At 38.9% G+C, this 20,350-nt stretch overlaps 1 protein-coding gene across 2 annotated transcripts in view; it reads right to left on the reverse strand.

The window, feature by feature from the left end:
* The window catches only part of LOC108244703 (C2 domain-containing protein 2), a 32,317-nt gene that overhangs the window by 7,571 nt on the left and 4,396 nt on the right, over positions 1-20,350 (reverse strand). The window contains exons 3-12 of one of the 2 annotated variants that reach the window (XM_017431111.3): positions 15,441-15,554; positions 10,189-10,290; positions 9,359-9,478; positions 8,181-8,304; positions 6,495-6,603; positions 6,324-6,388; positions 6,097-6,212; positions 5,811-5,976; positions 3,999-4,240; positions 3,603-3,870 (exon numbers count right to left, since the gene is read on the reverse strand). In XM_017431111.3, the coding sequence (XP_017286600.1) occupies positions 3,603-3,870; positions 3,999-4,240; positions 5,811-5,976; positions 6,097-6,212; positions 6,324-6,388; positions 6,495-6,603; positions 8,181-8,304; positions 9,359-9,478; positions 10,189-10,290; positions 15,441-15,554 (1,426 nt within the window). The remainder of the gene's footprint in view (positions 1-3,602; positions 3,871-3,998; positions 4,241-5,810; positions 5,977-6,096; positions 6,213-6,323; positions 6,389-6,494; positions 6,604-8,180; positions 8,305-9,358; positions 9,479-10,188; positions 10,291-15,440; positions 15,555-20,350) is intronic. The other variant, XM_017431113.3, reaches the window with a different exon arrangement.

A 20,350-nucleotide genomic window follows, 5' to 3' on the forward strand; every position in this document is an offset into this window, starting at 1 on the left:
CTTTTGTTTTACAGCTGATCTGGTAGAAAGTCACTTCTGTGAGACTTTATGTGAAAACAGTTGGGTTTTTTTTTTTTTTAATTTTGATGACAGAACAAGGATCAGACAGCCAAAGTCTAAAGTGTTGAATTAAATAATAATACAGCCACTAAATGTGGATTTTGAAATGTTGCGATTGCAATATACTGAATCTCATAAGGCCCCAAATGTTGCTGCATTAATGAGTTCATATTGCCCAGTCCTATCATCAACATTTATGTTATTATTAATAATAATATAATAAAAATTGATTTATTGGTGCCTTTAAAACACTCAATGACACATTCCATAAAAAAAAATACTACACTTAAACAGATAAAGTTAAAACAAGGAAATACAACAGTAAAAAAAGCTTTTTTTTTTGTTCATCTTGTATCTAAAACCATGTTGTTAGTTGTCTACTAGCTTACCATGAGCCTTTGCCTGATTCTGACCACAAAAGTCACTGTCCTCACAGAAAATACAATGTTTTCTCGTAAACACAACCCTGTTTCTAGAAATGTTTTCATCCACACAGAACACATAAAACCACCCAAATGTTGTAGTGACTATGCCAGGTCTGTATGTGGCGCTGTAACGCTGCCATAAAAATATATCAGAAACAGGAAAGAAGACATGAAGACGACGCTCCAAACTGTGAACACAAGAAGAAAAAGACAAGAATGGAGACTACAGAAGCAAAAACCAAACCTTTTTTTGTGGACAGATGACAAAGTAAAACTTCTCTTTTGTCTCACATTAAACTCCTGCTGACTGGGAGTAATGTCAGCTCAAGTTCACACATACTGGATGATTTCAGGTACAGTTTCCAGAGGGATGTCTTTCAAAACATTCCCATTTTTCACATTACTTGATGTATATTGTAGTTTTTTTCTGCAACATTTCTTTTTTGTATTGTTGAAATTTGGCCTAAAATTATTCGGTGTAATAATAAGGGCTTTTTGCTCTGCTTGATTTGAGCCAACTTTATTGTGCATCAGCTCTGTCTGTTAATTCAGGCTTTGCTGTATTTGAGCACCTGGTGTCTGCAGCACAAACACAAGCCTGGATTGTGTCATTATTGTTGTTGTCACATCTGTTACACTTGGAGTCGTAGGTTACATTAGAGGTGGGTCCATGGCATCATAGTTTTCAAAAGCTTGTGTTTAGGCTGTCCATGTGAGAACACAACAGTGGCATTTAAGCATTTTCTCACTCTGAAACCTGGTTTTCAACTTTTTTATATGCCGGTTAAGGTAGATGGCTGCACATTCAGACTCCATTTCTGCTGAAGGTTTTTCCTGGTAAAAGGAAGTTGTTCCTTTTCACCTTTCCCAACATGCTGCTCAGGATGGGGAACATTCATTACAATCTGCTAGTTTCTTTAAACAGTAGGAGGGTAGCGGTATGCCTACGTCATACCTACGGGCCAGTACATACCTCAGTATGTACTGGCCCAGTATCAGTATCAGAAACAAATGCCAAATGAAAAAAAAATGTATATTTTTTTAATACAGCATGATAACCTTCCCAGAACCAGAACCAGAAAAACAAACCACAGTTGTTATTGGGGAGGCTCTAAGGTGGACAGCAAGAATTTGCTACCTGGAGAATACAGAATAAAAGAAAAAAAAAAAAATCCACTGTAGTCTTATTCATCCAATTTGAACAAACAGAGCTTTATAGGACATATGTCAAACCAGGGTTTCCCCCAGAAAAGAGGCTAAGCCCAGTGGTAGGTGGCTGTTCGCCAGCCAACCGTGATTTTGTAAAAAAAAATTATTAAAGTTGACAGGAAAGTTGAAAATATGGCTATTTATTATTTGATATTGTAAGAAAATACAAATAAATACTGACTGATTGCACCTAATTAAAATCCTAATGTAAGTCACATTTACAAATAAATGAAATTAACATAAATGAAAAAGTGCAAACAAAGCACCAACACACGTCTCACGTCAAGACCAATGAATAACAACAGACAACTCAGAAAAATAGAGAGATGCTGTACTGTACTGTGCATATCGAATGCTGAATTTAATAGCATCATTTTACTGGTAAACAAGGATAATATTTTCACTAAGCACAAAACATGCTTATCATATTTGGTCTCGTAAAGCCACCCGCTGAATTTCGGCTCAACTAACCATTTTTGGTTAAACCCGCTTGTTCGAGGTTTATTGCTGTGGCTCCGACGACCTGCTAACTCCAGGTAGCTGAAGGAGGCTCGGCCTCAGGGCTCATTAGAGTCATGCAGGACTCCACGAACACAACTTTCCACCCAGCGAGCAGCTGGAGTCCACAGCATGCAGCTTGACACATTTAATCAGAAAGACACACACACCCCTGTACGTTTGTGTGTCACACACCTCGACACATTCAGTCAGAAAGCCTTTCCACTGACAGAGTGATCACCTTGCTCTGCAGCCCTAATTTGTTTTTTTTATTTTATGATGATTCTCGGTGCAGGCCTCCTCCAACATATCAAAAGACTTTCACTCAGTGTGGGATGAAGCTGGAGACTGTTGTGTTATAGTTGCTTCAGTTAAACAGGCAGAAAATCTCCAAACATCACAAATGTTGTTGCTAGTTCTTTTCCTCCTCCAGTCGTCAGCGAATGTTATGTGAGGGCATTTCTCTAACAGTCTGACAGACACAGAGTGGCTGGAAAAAACAGCAACTTCTTGGCCAAAAAAAGAAAACAGAAACATGTATTTGTCATCTGGTCTTTGTATTTGTGTAAGACCTCTGTACCGTGACACCCCTATTAAATAAGAAAATTTGTAAATAATTAGAATTTCATATTGGACTCTATGTGACTTTATTTTATTATTATGAGAATGAACTGACTGTAACTGGATTTGAATCCAGATCTGTTTTAGACTAAATGTGGACTGGTTCTTTCCTTGCATAGTGCCCTGAGATGGCATTTTTTGTGAATCAGCGCCACATAAATAAACTGAATTGAACCTTTGGAACCAATCAGTGTTAAAATGTTCCTACACTGTAAATTTTCCAGTCTCAAACAGAGAATCAAAGAAAAATGAGAGACAGGCTGGACTTGGGTTACAAATCTTCCAAAAAAAAAAGAAAGAAAAAAGAATCAGTGTGTTCAACTCCATAACCCTTTTAAAGATGAACAGATGCTCCCCGAAGACGTCAACGTATCTCAAACTGCCAGCATCTTATAAGAAAATGCACAAATCAAAATAACAACATAAAAGAACACAAACATTCCTGGTGAAGTTATTGCATTTTGTAAATATTGTATTGTTGACAATTAGAGTTGTAAGAAGGAGGACTGAAGCTGAAATCTGTAACAGTGTTAGTGTTGTGGAAATAAATCCAAACTACTATAAATAAATACCACTAATTGAAGCTTGTTAAACTACAATTTGATATAAACATGTTTTAATAGCCAGAACCATGTAGTTTTTGTTAGCTAGTGACTTCTTAGTGTCTTGCCTACAAGGCATGTGGCGAAAAAGACTTAACTTTAAAAGGTCTGATTTATCAAATATTGCTCTTCACAACAGACTGACACAACTGTGTTTATCCACCGTTAAATCTTTGTGACTTCTCACCTCTGCTCTTCTTGCAGCTCGCCTCAGACACACACATGGAGAGTGAAGTATTGTCTAGCTCCTCTCCGGTTTGGGTCTCCCAGTCCTCTGGAGGTGATCCAACTCCGGTGGGGCCTTCCTGGGGCTCAGACACCTCTGGAGGACTGCTGGTCCCTGATGCGATCGCTCTGGTTACATCCTGAGTGGAGCTGCTCTCTGACATCGAGGCATCCATCGCTGCAGCATAGCCTGCCATCAGAGCCAGCTCATCGTCCTGAGACATGGGTGTCTGGAGAGAAAAAAGAAAAGAAGGACATTCTCATTTCAAAAACAGTGTGTATTTTTACCCCAATAAAGTAAAACTCAAAAGTAAAGCATTGAGATGATTTGAAACATTAAAACAGTATGATGAAGTACTTTGGCGATGCCTGAGATGATGATGGTGCTCTTCTTCACGGGGGATTTGAGCTTCTGCTTGGCAGACTGGTGGAGTTGTCTGATTGCTGCTTCGGCCACGGGGTCCGTTCCATTGAGCATGAGCAGCTCTGTGTCAGAGGAGGACAAAGCCTTGCTCACGGTGCCCCCCAGCATGGACACCTGTTCTGAAACCCGACGCTCAGCCAGCTTGGGCTTGCTGTCCACCGGCTTCAGGGCAAGATCTGAGGAGTCACAACACTGCCTCAGTATACTCTATAATTCAGATTCCTGAGTCAACATAAACCACACAAACACACACACAAACTGTATGCAAATGCAATGTAGTTTTAGGCCACACCCCTTGAACTTTTCCACATTTTGTCACTTTATTTTCCTGGGATGTTATTAAATAGAGCAACACATAGGAGCACATAATTGTGAAGTAGAATGAAAATAAATGTTTTCAACATTCTTAAAAAAAAGAAATCCTGAAAAGTGTGAATGTATTTATATTCAGCCCGCTCTGACACTCTGAACGAAAACCCAGTAAAACCAGTCACCTTCAGAAGTTATCTAAACAGAGTCCACCTGTGTGTGATTTCATCTCAGTATAAATCCAACTGTTCTGTGAGCCTCAGGGGTTTGTTACAGAACATTGGTGATCAAACAGAATCATGAAAACCAAGGAGCACAGAAGACAAGTCAGAAATAAACTTGTTGAGAAGTTTATAGTAGGGTTAGGTAATAAAACAATATCCCAAGCTTTGAGCATCTCTTGGAAATGTTCTTGTAGTGTGAAGTCCCAGTAAAATACTTCAAAGGTTGTGGTTGTAACATGACAAAATTTGTAAAAGTTCAAGGAATTCAAAGACTTTTTTGAGACCCTGTATCCATGTGTACTGAAAAATAATGGCCAAATAGTAATAATGGGGCTTCAATGCTTATGCACTGGAACCTTTGATAAACATGTAGGAAAATGTGAAAAGTTTCACTTTTTATGTGCTTGAGGACATACAGTTTAAACTGGCATCTGAAGGCACTACACACACACACACACAAAAGAGGAAAAACCAGCCTGGTGCTTTTGAGACTTCAGAGTTTATAATGATCTCACACAGTTCATATCTGTGCGTCTTTAGTTCAGAATAGAAGTGTAAAGCTCTACCATCTTTAAACTTATTTAAATGTAACAAAATTATTACTAATTTCAACTAAAAGATAAACCCAACATTACCAGCTTTTAATGGCCAAACTGCAGGTGAAGTACTTAAAAATAATGGTTTGCCAGATTCATCTCAGTTTGCTGTGACTGCTATTTTAAACAGTCACCGAAGGTTTTCTTCAAGGGTTATTGAGTGTTATACAACCACCTCCAAAATACACCCACACCAAAAAGGAAAGATATTGGACTCAAGTGTCTCGCTACCCTGCCTAAAATAAAATAAAGCTCTCAACATGGGCTTTATAAGGAGGATTGTTGTATTTTGACCAAAACAAGTAAGACATTCCTATAAAGACCTCAAGAAATTGTGTCAACTTGTGAAAAAGAGGCATAAAAATCTCTGCTATCTGTCAAGGAAATCAGGAAATCCTCTTATGCTTCCTTTTACAGATAATAAATCTGCAGCTGCTTTGAACTGAACACTTAATAAGAAAATTCTTGGGGTTTAATCACCAGATTGATCTCGATGGAGTGCTTTTCCAAAAAAATAAATAATTAAAAAAGGCATTTTATATAAATAACTGATTTATATCTTTGGCATTCTTGGGTATGGCACATATATTCCAGTCTGAGTGGTCTCAGGGTTGTACCAGTGTTGTTGAGTGGGAGAGGTCGTCCCGGCTTGCTCTTCACTGCAGTCACAGTGGTGACCACTGTTCCACACGGCATCACCGTACGGTCCATTTCCACCCTCTTACTGGCAGCGGGAGTGGGAGGGTGCCAGGACCTCACCTCGCTGGGCTCCAGGTAAGTAAACTTTAGAGAGAAAAATTCAACTTAACAGTCTTTGTAAATCAAACACATACGGATCTGTCAAAGCTGTTGACATTAAAGGTATCCATGATGCTGTCACACAGGTGATCAGGCTAACCTTACCTCTGTAGTCAGTGATCCAGCCACTGTGTCTTTGGTTACGAGTGTAAATGTTTGCTGTCCTTTGGGCTGCTTCTTCACAAGATCTAAAGGCACACACACCTGACCTAATAAAGAAACTGAAGACAAAAACAAGGAAATGTAACTGAGTCTTGAAGAGTCAAAACATATTCTAATTTCATTTCACTGCTTACAAAATAAATATCCACAGATATACGAGTTTTGCTTACTTTCTGGAGGTTTGCCATCATTTATCAACAGAACACTAAGCTCTTTGGATCGTCCATTCAATTCACTGGTGAAAAAGTATTTAAAATAATCACTTAAATAAAATTTAATTATGTAAACCATAACAAGTCATTTCTGCGTGTACGGTGACGGTTGATTGCTGGTAAACTTACAAGATGAAGGGCTGGTCCCAGGCAGGACTGGTGGTGTTTTTCAGAGCAGAGGTGTTAAACTTCTGTGGAGGGTCATTTAGCTGCAGAACACACAGAGGGTTCATGCTGCCTGCACACACAGCACAACACACCACAGTCAGTTTCACAGGAAAAAAAAATCACATGAACCCTGTCAATCAGAAGGAAATATATTCAAACATTTGAAACAGACGGCAGAGAGACAGCATATGAACAAGATGAATTAAGAAAAAGGTTTGTGGATTACTGCTTGAGATTAACAAAACAACTCAAATAAAAAACATAAAACTGATTGTGTCTTTTACTTATAAGGTTGAAAAATATTTAAATTTGATATATATATATATTATGTCTGCTGTATTGAAGTACCAAATACTGAAAAATGACTCATCACATTATTTAACCAAAACTAAGTTGTAGAGGATGATGGCAAAAGGGATATTTCATACATTTTAAAGTGAAAACAACTCCAATCTCAAAAATTTGATTGCAACATTATTTCGTTGACCTTAATGCCACCATCCATTTCACATGACAGATATTCACAAAGATGTCTATGGTTAGCTGCAAGCACAAACAGCAGCAGCAGCTAGCTGTAGCACTTCCAATGCAGTCTGTGGATACCTTCAGCAAAAGTATAACATTTCTGTCAAAATAACCCTGAAATGTGAAATGGATTATAGTGCAAATGTTTAAATAATCGAGTTTGAATGAACTGCTGGGAAATTTTGAAGATTAGAATTGCTTTCAGACAACAAAATCTGTTTGGACAATACTGACAAGCAAACAGACCCACTTCCAAAATGGATTGTTGTGACCCCAGGCTACACTGGAAGTGTTACAGCAAGCTGCTACTGCTGCTGCCTTTTGTGCTTCAGATAACCACAAAATTCCATGTAAATAATCAAGTAATATGAACATGAAGGCATTCTAAATGTTTATAAAATAGAGTTCATGTCAACTGCTGTGACATTTTTTTGTGATTGGAGCTGTTTAAGATGACAACAATCTACTTTGGTCCTGGTTGCATTCAGACTAGCCATTAGCTCATCAGTCTTTTCTGATGTAAACTATTTCAGCCAACTGTGACTGTTCACAGACCTATCTGCAATATACTTGTTGTTTTTAACCTTTCCACAGAACCTCATTACAAAATTACTTAAATATCTCTTTAATGTCCAACATTTTAATAATTGGATAATAACGCCAACATCCACTCATCAACTCTGAATATTAATCATTACGAATTCTCCTCATGTGTTAGGAGTATTTGTAATTCTCCCCCCTGGGTGTGGTGTCACTGAGGTGGGTGTAATATTACTGCCACACAAAGCAAACAATGTTTAGCTGAAACTGGTAGAACACAAAGAAATCTATTCTGCCTTTGTTGGTGAAGTAAACAGCAGTCAGGGTAAACTCTGACCGAGGTTAGACATTATAAACCACATCAGCTGTTTTTCAGCCTGAAGAAAGTTTAGTTTGCATCACAGAAAAAAAATAATAAAACATTCTGGGAAACATAGAAGCTTCAAGTGAATAAAAAGAACAACATCAGTCAAATGTCTAAAGAAAAGAAAATGTGGCTGATGTGTGCACCTTTACTCTCTCTTCACACATTTCAGCTTTGCAACAGAAGGTAAAACCCGGTCAGTATGTCTGCAGACCAACCTTCTGCAGACCAGCCTGCAGCTTCTTCCTCCTGACTGAACGAGACCCGCGTGTTTTTAACTAGCAGCTTCCAGTCGTGGGCTCGTGGGGGCTTCGGGGGGGACACCACTTTGTTCTGGGCTTCCTGTTGAAGGCCCAAAAAAATGAATAATGTGAGAATATTAGCAAACAACAACATGAACAGAGCAATCCCATTTTCACAGAGGTATCACAGTTCTGTCTGAATGTGTGTGACATTCAGCGTGTGTTTAAACACACACAGGTGGTTTAAATATGAATGAGAAATCTGTTCAGAACAAGCCTGTTTAAACAAGTTCCTCTTGTTCCTGATTTGCATTGGATTTACAATAAACATGTAAATTTTAAATTCAAGTAGTTCTGATGCAAATTCTCATTTACTTTACAAACACATGCAGTGGGTTCAGAAATCTTTCTTACATTGTAGGCTGATGCTACAGTTCTTCAAATATTTCTTTACACTAACTGACTCTCAGTGAATGCAGGAAGTTGGCTTTCTTACACACAGTGTATGCCTTCTATTTGTTGAAAAATATTCTTTATACTGGATCCAGAATTGTTTCTTTACACATAAAAAGACTTGAAGCTGGAACTACTGACAAAGGTGCTTCAACTCAGTAAAGAGTCTGAATACTTACGGAAATATGATATTTTAGTTTATTATTTTAAAAAATTACATTTTTCTTTCTAAAAATCTGTTTCACTTTATAGGGTACCAAGTGTAGATTACTGAGGAAAAAATAATTTAGGTGACTAGCATCAAACAGCTACATAACAAAACTCTCAACAGTGAAGGGGATCAGGATACTTTCTGAACTCATTGCAAATTTTCTTGACAATATTTAAAACACTGATCTGATCACCCCGTCTATGAGCACTGATTAGATTTAAACAGGCTAACAACTTATTATGTAAAGGTAAAAACGTATTCTAACATGAGGTTCTGTAAGACCGAGGAGTAAAAGTATTTTTATGGTGAGACAAAAAAGAAACTTGACACTATTTGGTCTGCAGTTACATTTTACCCCAGTGTTATTGGAGCAGATGCAAATTTACAACCTCCACTGAGATAAACTCTGCCCTCAAACCAAACAAGATGACACCTATCCAACAATGAGCAGGATCAGCAGCCCTGGCTGAGTCATGTGACGTCCTCTCACCTTGACCTCTGAGGCCTGAGCGGGCCTGCAGCTCAGCAGGACAGATGGACGGGTTGCACCTAAGAGCCGCTTTAGCTGCTGCTTTACTGCTGCTGCGCTGCAGGTGTTGGTAACGTCCTGCTGGAGAGACGACAGCTTCAGATCTGTTATACTCGTGCTGTGTTAAAAACTAAAAGTGACAACGTCCAGCTCAGGAAGTGCAAAAACAAAAATAACTTACTCTCTCATCTTTACTCAATTTGTTTTCTTTTATAAGAATCTTGGCACAAATACTTCATATCATTGTGAATCCTATTAATATCAGATCGTTAAACAGAAAAGAAATCCTTTCACATCACCCTTACTAGTTGGAGGTCTCTATGGTAGCAGCTCATATACAGCAAGGTAGGACTTGCTAAACGCTCCGAAAAGTTAAAAATTCTTATTTATCCAAGGTAAACCAGAAATTGCCTTCTACAGGTCAGGTGTCAAAGGAAAATGTGTTATAATCTCCACAAAGACGCTTTTTTGTTAAGGAAAAAAATAGATAAATTAATTTTTTATGATTAATTTGGCCTAAACTTGATGCAAAATAAAAGGAAATTCAGAACTAAACATATGTGAATGTAAAAAAAAATATTAAGTAAAGTAAAATGTTTAAACACTCCTCAGCTCCTTCTTATACTCATGTAGCTCCTCAGCCACATGAGTATAAGTGTTGTTCATACATGGGTGGAACCTATTAAACACTTGGTGACAGACCCACATTTCAATGACTGTAACATAAAACTAAACTCGTTTTTCATACCTGATACCTGAGCGGGTCTATTTACACTCAGCTTCACACTTACCTGTGTGAAAAGTGGCGTGAGCTGCAGCGCCTCTGTGTCCAGATGTGACACCCCCCAGCTCACTTCAATTTCATCTTCAGCTTCCTGCATATGTAGCTGCAGCTGGGGAAGAGACAGGAAATCATGCTTTACAGGGCCTTAAAAAAGTATTTCCATTCCTCAAACTTTTCCACTTTTTGTCAAGTTACAACCACAAACTTCAAAGTATTTTACTGGGATTTTACGTGATAAAACAAACACAAAATGAAGCATAAATGTCAAGTTGAAGAAAAAAAACAAAACATAGTTTTAGTTTTTAAAGGATTGTAATTTAATCTCAGTATAAATCCAGCTGTTCTGTGAGCCTCAGAGGTTTGTTACAGAACATTAGTGATTAAACAGCATCATATAGACCAAGGAGCTCACCAGACAGGTCAGGGATAAAAATGTTGAGAAGTTTAAAGCACAGTGAAGTTATAAAACAATATTCCAAGTTTGGAACTTCTCACAGTGCTGTTCAGCACAACTACCAAGCTACCAAGATGAAGAAGTCCTGTCTGCAGTCTGTCACATACCATGTAGGAACACAAAAAACATGCAGAAGAAGGTGCTCTGCTCAGATAGGACCAAAACTGAATTTTTGGGCATATACAAGGCAGAAAATTAACAGTGCACTTCACCCTGAAAACACCATTCTCATTGTGAAACATGGTGGTGGCAGCATCATGATGTGGGGATGCTTTTCTTCAGCAGAGACAGGGAAACCTAAATACAGGACAGTCCTTGAACAAAACCTGTTAGAGGCTGTGAAGACTTGACACTGGGTCAGAGGTTCACCTTCCAGCAGGAGAACGACCTGAAACATCCACTCAGAGCTACAATGGAGTGGGTCAGATCAAAGCCTATTCATGTGTTAGAATGGTCCAGTCAAAGTCCAGGCCTGAATCCAACTAAGAATCTGTGGCAAGACTTGAAAACAACTGCTGTTCACAGATGTTCTCCATCCAATCTGACTGAGTTACAAGCTGGTAGAGACAAACCTGCTGCTGGAAATGAAGCAGAAGGTGATTCTGCAACAGGGGTGGGCAACCCTGATCCTCGAGGACCACTATCCTGCATGTTTTTTTTGTTTCCCTGCTCCAACACACCTAATTTGAATCAATGGGTGATTACCAGGCTTCTGCAGAACATGAAGAGGTGATTTAACCACTGAATCAGGTGTGTTGGAGCAGGGAAACAAGAAAAACATGCAGGATAGTGGCCCTCCAGGACCAGGGTTGCCTACCTCTGGTCTAAAAAGTATTGACTCAACGAAGCTGCCTACAAATGCACAACACACACAATTGAGCTTTGTTTTGTGTTGGTCTACCCAAGTAAATTATTTTGAAGTTTGAGGTTGTAACTTGACAAAATGTGGAAAAGTTCAAGGGGTGTGAATACTTTTTCGAGCCACTGTAATCACAGCTCGCACAATAGATATAAGGAACAAAAGTATATTAAATCTTAAACTGATCTAAGATGGTTCAGAAGAAATGACTGAGGAGTAGACTGTTGTTAAAATTCCTGGTTTAAGCAAAAAAAGATGCTCCTTTGACGGAGTCGTTAATTGCTGTTGTTCTGTTAAAGAGTTCTGACTTGTAACGATGACTTCTTTTTGCTAAAAATGACTCATCAATGCAACTCCTAAGTGAGTCTTGAACTCAAGAGAGATGTTTCATAAAAATGGTCACCTGGATCTCACCCAGAGAGGAAACTATAGCAAAAAGGAGAAAAGAAAGAAAGTTACCGCCCTGCATGCTCCAGCATGTCAGGATTCCAGAGTAGTACTGAACAGAGACCTTTGATGGTTAACAGAAGACCTCATCAGATACTACCAGGAACTTTTGATAGCTTTTTAAAAAAAAACAAAAAAAAAAACATAATTGCCTACACTGACAACGGCTGTCTAACTTAAAATAACAACACTTGTAACACTTCTGGTATTTTAAAACCTGGACTCAATATTTTGGCACTGTGGCCAGAAACAGGAAGCTGGCTGAGATATAATCCACAGACAAAACATGTAGATTAAAAAGGTGTGGATTACAGAGGAACTGCACTGCACGATTTTGCCAACGACATGCAGGTGTGTGAAATCATTATGAACTAAATTCTTCCAGAGATAAAAGTCTTGCTCAGAAACCATACATGAGAAGGAATACTGTACAAAGCAATAAAAAAAAAAAAACATTAGGAGTCCCAACACTGCAGAAAACAAGACCTACATTCCTTGAAGGAAATGTTTGGCAGAAAAATATTTAGTTTATTTTGTAGTTCCCTATTCTAGCACTGTTGCTTAGAACTGGACAAATTCTTATCTGTTTTCTTCTTTTAATCGATAAAATGTGAAAAATAGTTACATTTCCATTTACTACAAAAGGGAAACACCCCTGTTAGCTAAAAAGGACATGTATGCGCTCACTGACTTTAGTCATTAGGTGAGTAATGTTTCAGAGTCAGAGACTCCTGCTGTAAAGTCCATATGTAAACTCTCTATTTGCCTTTTAAAGATGAACATTACACGATGTCCAGCATGTGACGTGGCTGTCCCACATCACATGCTGCAGGCCATGTGATGCAGCAGCAGTGGGTTAAGACAAAGTACACTAAGCAGCACACCTTGGTGTGTTGACCGGATTAGTGCCTTCTGTCCTACATATCCCAGCGCTCGTTACGTGACGACCCAGGAGCGTTCTAGCTTGGATCTAAGTCAAACAAATGAGCCAGCATGGAGGGAAACATTCTGAAAGGCTTTTCAAACTTTTCCAGACTAATCCAAAACAGCCAGAGTGGGGAAAAAAAAGACCAGAGACTTCCTTTATTGCCCTGCAACAATAGTGAATCCACAATCAAAACAAAAACATCATCACATAATTCCTGACTTTAGCCTCAGAGCTTTTCACACAGGTTTTATTTAGAGCATAGTGTGCTTTGGATGTTATAAACACCGCACTGGTTTAAAAATAGCTTTAATATAATTCAGCATCCTTGTGTTCTTAGTTACTCTACATGGTGAGGAGTAAAATAGAGGATAAACAGCGTTAAATGTACAGTATATTCAGTATAGTATCATCCCAACGCTGTAAAAGCATTTCAAGTATCCATCATGACCGACGGCAGAAAAGATTAGCAGATCTGCACAGACAGAAGCAGAATATTCCTGACAGGCTGCAGAAACTGTTAATTATAAATCAACAGGATACCTGCTGCTGTTTAGATCGGGACAGAAAGAACTGAAGGTTTTGACTCCACAATCATGAGGTTTAGGTAACTCTGACACTGTTTCATATAGGCAAATGACTTTACTGATCAACTAAAACTGTTCTTTATTTAGTATCTTCTGATATACACAGGGACGAATGAATTAAATCTAATAGTAACCGTTTAATAAACATCTTTGCAAACTCAGACAAAACAAACAATTACAGCCTTTTATACATCATCAACTTGATATGGTTCTGATGGTGTCCTGCTGTACAATCCACTTGTTTTTTTTATATTATTTTTTACTGCAGTCTAACTATAGCTTCTTAGTGGTGCACAGCAAGTAATAAAATTATGAGTGTATTCAGGTTTCTAAGGGTATTATTCGGCTATTTCTTGTGCTGAAAATCCTGTCAGTTAGCCAAATTGGGGGGAAGAAAAATGGAAAGATTTGTACTCAAGAATAAAAAGTCAATATATTTATTAGATTGAAGGATTAAATGAAAATATATCAATGAAGAAAGACTGACTGTGATTAACTTTGACAACTGAAATGCCAACATTTACCAATTTAATCAACACATAAATGCACGACTCTGGCTGACTTAAGATGAGGTCAGAATTTTAAATTTCATGTTATTTGACAATCTGATGTTTATTTTAAAGCTTGCAAAGTCGGGCAGAACATAGAAATGTTGACACAGTCTGAGTTTTCAGTCTGGGAGATCATTAGAACCAGAATAAGTGAAGGTTTTTCCTCACTCACAGTCAACCAAAATGCTCAACCAAAGCCTCTGTTACCATGGCGATCTAGCCAAAGAGATCCTCCTTCAGGACACTGAAAACTCTGGTAGTGGTACATCATCCAGCAAGGGCAAAATGAGCAAAAATTGTGAAAAATTTCCATGTGCGCAACAGGACTTTAGTGTAAGAAGGGAGAAAACCCAGCCGTCTTCAGAGCTCGTCAGCTCAGACATGCTTCACAAACATTCAGCTGAAGTCTAACTGATTGAAAATCATGGCCTATTTTCATCTGCAGGGCTCGCAAAACTGCGTTCTAGGTCGTGCATATTATTCCGTTGCCTCCTCCACCCACATCATACTAGCCTTAGGCTGCTTTATACCCACATTGGCTGCTGCCCCAACGTTTATAATTTAATCTGCTGGAGCACACTTTTGAAATGACAATAGGCAGCTTTGGACCAGTTTCTTAATCATCATTATTTATCATAGGTGTGGTTTTTAGACCTGGACATGTTTTCTGGCAGAGGAGAGCTCCCATGCAGGTGTCAAAATACAGCTTTAACGTTCTTGAGGCATGTTGGAGATGCTGGCGACGACTTTGCAACTGTTCTGAGAGAAAATTTGTCGCAAAAATTTGCTGAACGTGATTGCGAACCTTTGCGACTCGGGAGAGGAAACTGGGAACATTGCAAACATTTTGAAGACTCGCTCATGAATGCCGTTTGCCAACTAGATCCTGCTGCAGCCCTGTGAGATACTGACTTAAAGCCTAAACAGAAACTTTAGCATTTATTTTGATCTTGGTTTTCTTTCCACTTCTTACTCAGTTTATATATCAAAGATCAGATTATTACAAAAGTAATCCTCAAATTAGTGCTGGGCTTTGGAGAAGAAAGTTGCTGTTTGATGGCATTTCAGGCAGTAGCTGCATTGTTACCCTTCAAACTTTCTTCAGAAAAGCTCTAGTTTGAGTCATAACTTCACAGTTTGATCAGTCTTGTATAAACCCATGACAAATACAAGCTTAAACAAAGTGAGCCTTTCTTACTGGGAATAAGCCTGGCATGGATATTTGGCTTTTCTGGGTAAATGCCGAGCACAGAATGATGCTCCAACCATTGAATCTGATGCTGTAGCCAGCGCTGGGCAACACATCATGTTCAGTAAACTCTCTCAATAAACTAAACTGCCACTTTCAAAGAAAGCACCTCTGTTTTCTGCTGCTTCTTGTTAAAGACATAAGCCAAAATAAAAACCCATAACTTTACAGAGTATAAAGTATGTACCTGCAGCTCCAGTGGAGATATACATGCTGTGTATTTCCAAGGATCTGCTGCGTCTGTGGACGCAGCGCTGACAGGGAACTGAAGCTTCTCTCCAACCACACTGCAGCACGCAGCCTGTTTGAAAGACAAAGTGAAAGCGTTTCATTACAAGAGTTTAGGAGCATGGTCATTTTTTATGGAAATTTTTCCAAATAAATAAATCCTGGTTCAGTTTTAAAACAGATGTAAAGAGAAAACAACCTTAAACCCCTTGTGTTAGGCTGAGCAGCACCCACTTCTAAAGTACTCTGTTTTGTCCTGAAGTGCTTTCTTATCTGCTGCACAGCATCACAGATGATCAAACAACAAGGGAAAAAAGGCATTTGTCTGTTTAAAGTTGGCCACAACAAACCAAACACGTTAGTACCATGGTTTTGCCTCTGCAAGATCAGAACAGGGCTAGACTATATTATTACTAATTTATTTTAGGATTTTTTTTTCCAACTATTAAACAGTCAGACAACCACAATAATACTACAAATATCTGATGTTGGTTTGGGTTCACTCCGGGTACTCTGGTTTCCTCCCACAGACTCAAATCATGCATATTGGGTTAACTGGTAACCCTAAATTGTCTCTAGGTGTGAGTGAGAATGTGATTGGCTGTTTGTGTCCTTTGCCTCCATGTGTCCCTCTGATGGACATGAGACCTGTCCAAGGTGGCCCCCGCCTCTCATACAGTGACTGCTGGAGATAGACACCAGCGCCCCCCACGACCCAGAAAGGAGAGGCAGGTAAAAAAATACATCTCTTTGGAATTTGTTTTGAGCTTTTTGGTTACTATTTGTGTCTCTTCAGTTTGTCATCAGTTTTCCTCTTGCAGCCACATCTAGGGGGGTTGGCTCCAGTCCTGTGGACCTTAAACTTCTAAATAATATGTGCAGCTGGAGTCACAGGAACATCCAGCTGCTTGGAGATGGTCTTATAGTCTTTACCTTTAATATGCTGCTCAATAATTTTTTTTCTAAGTTCCTGAGACAACTCTGTCCTCAGCTTTCTGTGCTCCATGTTCAGTGTGGTACACACCATCATACCAAACAGCCCTGTGACTACTTTACACCCTTTAAACAGACAGACTGACTGATTACAAGACTAAAGACACCTATGATGCTGATTACAGGACACACGTTAGTCTAACATGTCCCTGTGGGCAAATAAGTTTAAATCTTTTTTAGGTGTACCATCCTTTCAGTCAAGGCCAGTTTAATTGTTGTTTTAATAAGAATGTTCAGCCAAAATTTAATAAGCAATGTTTTCATTTGTTAATCTTTTCAAATGACTCCAGTAACCATTCTGTTTTTCTTTTCCTTTCTTTAATGAAAGGGGACAATAATGTTGGCCCTATCTGTATGTAATTTCTTTGATTTCTTCAATCAAACATTACTCGACAAAGTTACGTTTGATTTGGCAGAACGATGGCTTAATGGTTAGAACTGTTGCCTCACAGCAAGAAGGGTTTCAAGCCCTTAGTTGGACCCAGGTTGGTCTTTCTGTGTGGAGTTTGTATGTTCTCCTTCTGTTTGCGTGGGTTTTCTCAGTTTCCTCCCACAGCCTAAAAACATGCATGTTAGGCTGCCTTCAGGCCCAGGCCTCCCTTAAAAAAGAGATCTGTGATCTCAATGGGATTTGCCTGGTTAAATAAAGGTTAATAAGCAGTCATATTTTACAAAACTGAAAATATGTATGTGTTACTACAAAAGAAACATAATAACAGAAGATAGCTGCAGAAAGAACCTCAAAACAAAGCATAAATACATTTTAGTCACTAATCTGTCTAAAAACACAAACATAGTTTTAATTATTTATTCTTATCCTATAAAATCTAACCCTAAGACTGAGACCTACACAGACAGACTCAAATCTGTTTAGTACCTGTCAGGATCTCCTAATTAACAGTGTCCAGTTTTGAAGCATAATTCAGCCTGAATAACAAACATTAGCTGCTGCCAGCCTTTGTACAAAGTTGTGTGTGTGAACTCATGTGTGAAAGAACCTGTAATTATTGGTTCTAAATAACAATGCATTCATGTTATTCTGTGTGGGCTCTAAAATAAGAAACTTTTCAGTTCACACAGAGTTCTGTACATAATAATTTCCAAAGGAACACAGCTTCAAATAAATTATAATCTCTGTTGGCAAACTGCCCTCCCCATAAGAGAAACACAGAAACAGTGTTTTCATCATGATGTTGGTGCAGGGTAAGCCTCACTGGGGTTAGTTTTGGTTTAAGATCAGTCAGGAGAAGGCTTAACCCTTTTAAAACCACAGGGATCTCCGGTGGCACCGCGGCGCATGTGTATTTCAAATTACCGTAACTCCTCGCTACTATCTCAGAAATGTTCAACTCCGTTTTTGTCTTTTTTTTTCTTATAACAAATAGTTTTAGGTATTTAATTACATACAAACGTTAAATACTTGACAGATTTTGAAAGTTCTACTTCTCCTGGAAAAAGGGTGTAAATTATTTACACATACGGTATTTTTTGACACAATTATTGACAAAAATAGACAAGAAAGACCAGGCGTTTTAATAAATATATCCATTATTATGGTGCTAAACGGGTTAAAGTTCAAATATTTTCAAATGGCTATCAGTGTAAAAGCTATGATGAAATAATATTTTTAGTATACATCTATTTGAATGATCTCAGGTTAAAGTCTGACAGGCTAGTCTGAATGCACCGGAAGTGCTACATCTCACTGCTGCTGCTGCTGCTGCTGCTGCTGCTATTTGCTCTTGTAAAGAACCATGAAATGCAGAATTGACAGTGTAGTAATTATTTATGAAACAATGGCTGCATGAAGCACTATGAAAATTTTGAAACAGGAGCCATTTTAAAGCGACAGCAATCCACTTTGGTATTAACTGTGTTCAAACTAGCCATTAGCTCATCAGTTCTGTCAGAATTAAAGTCTATTTCTCCAAACAGGCCACTAAGGAGCTACCTGCTTTAGGTAGGATGTTCATTATATGTTCATTTACAACCTTTACACAGAAACCCACTTCACAATGACCAAAATATTCCTTTAAACATACATCATTCAGCCACAACATTATGACCTCTGGTTTAGGAATGAGTAGCTCATTGTTCTGCCACTCAAACAACTATTTGAACGTGCCCTGGATGTGGGGGCTGCTGCCATGTGTGGGATGTGACCGCGCCGCTGGAATTTCTGGGAAAGTGTCAAGTTTAGAGGAAACATCCAGAATGCAGGTTTCCCCCGATCATTGTTGTAACAGGACGAGAGGAGTTACTCACGTCACCTGAACTAATGTTATTGCTGACTGGTGTAGGAGCGAGTGCATTCCTGCCTCCTTGCTCCTCCTTCGTGCTGAGCTTCACAACTACATAAGCTTCTTAAAACACACACACACACACACACACACACACACACCATGTGGGGGTAAAACTAGGCTTCTGTTCATTAAACTCTGCACATTCAACAACAGAGCAGCCGCTCCACATCATGATGATCACAAAGAAAGGGCTGAGTTTGCATTGGGAAGCACTGCAAAGCTGACCGTGCCAGGAACACAACGAGCACACTGTCTGCATCTGAACCTCTCGGAAAAATAAAAGCTCTCTGGTGGCTGTTCAGTTTGCACAGAATCAGGAACAGGTTGCCACAAAATCAGCACGACTGACAGAATACGCTGTGAGTGGATACAGTGTGTTCCCCACAAGAAGTGGGTATTTATTCCAAGCGTCTTGATTATCATAATGAGCAGGTGAAGTTCTGAAAACAATCCCAAGGTGATAAATTTGGCAAAACGTTATTGAGGGAAATGCCTGCAATGATGAGTCAGTGCTTATCTGCTGCAGGCTGAAACGCAGCACTAGCTATGGAGTTGCTCAATATCTAAAAAAGCAGACGAAGGCCTCAACCACATTGGCAGTTTTGTGAATATGGTTTTATATATATATATATGTTCAGCCTCGCGACCACATGGAAATAGAATTGAAAAAAAGGGGTTCAGAGTGAGAAAATCTTGAAACCCCACCTTGCATTTTCATTTGGAAAGCCGATTCACAACCTTTTGAAAACTATGTCATAGACCCATATTTAACCTAACCTACGACCCCAGGCGTGACAGAAGCGTTAACAATAAGGACAGATTACATGCTTGCATCTGGGCTGCAGACGTTCAAGCAAAGCGGCAATGACGGTGAAGAGCGGCAAATTATTTTGCTATATTACACTTTAATTGACACAACATGATTTTTTACGTTTTTAGGCGAGAATGTGGCTTTGAAAGTCTCAAATATCTACTCAGTTCATCAATACATCACCTAATTGCAATATTGTTCTGACATTTTCGGACATGTCTGCTCCCGCTGTATTAGCAGCCAACTCACCTCGCCAGCTGTCAGCTGGCCGAGCGCTCCAGGTTCGGTATACCAGGGGAGAACGCCTGACTCCCGGCACATTGTTATAAATACTCTCGCTAGCTTTCCCCAATGAGTGGAAGATAAACACCGATATTACGTAATATCTAGTTGTAAAATGTTTGGTTTACTAAAGTATTTCATTTATTCCTGAGGAAATCGGTTTGATAGATTAAAGTTAAGCCTTCAAACATAATAGGTTTATTTAACTGTTATGGCTTATCTGAGATCTGGAGAGTATTATATTTGAAAATTAATAATTAAAAAATGTTTATATGTGTATTATATATACACTTAGTCATTTTGATAATAGGCTAATATAGACACTTAAAGCTCTCGATTTACTGGTCGATCTACGTTCCTACCCTCATCTATGGTCACGAGCTTTGGGTAGTGACCGAAAGAACGAGATCGCGAATACAAGCGGCTGAAATGAGTTTCCTCCGCAGGGTGTCTGGGCTCTCCCTTAGAGATAGGGTGAGA

Source organism: Kryptolebias marmoratus, linkage group LG13, assembly GCF_001649575.2.
Source record: "Kryptolebias marmoratus isolate JLee-2015 linkage group LG13, ASM164957v2, whole genome shotgun sequence".
NCBI lineage: Eukaryota > Metazoa > Chordata > Actinopteri > Cyprinodontiformes > Rivulidae > Kryptolebias > Kryptolebias marmoratus.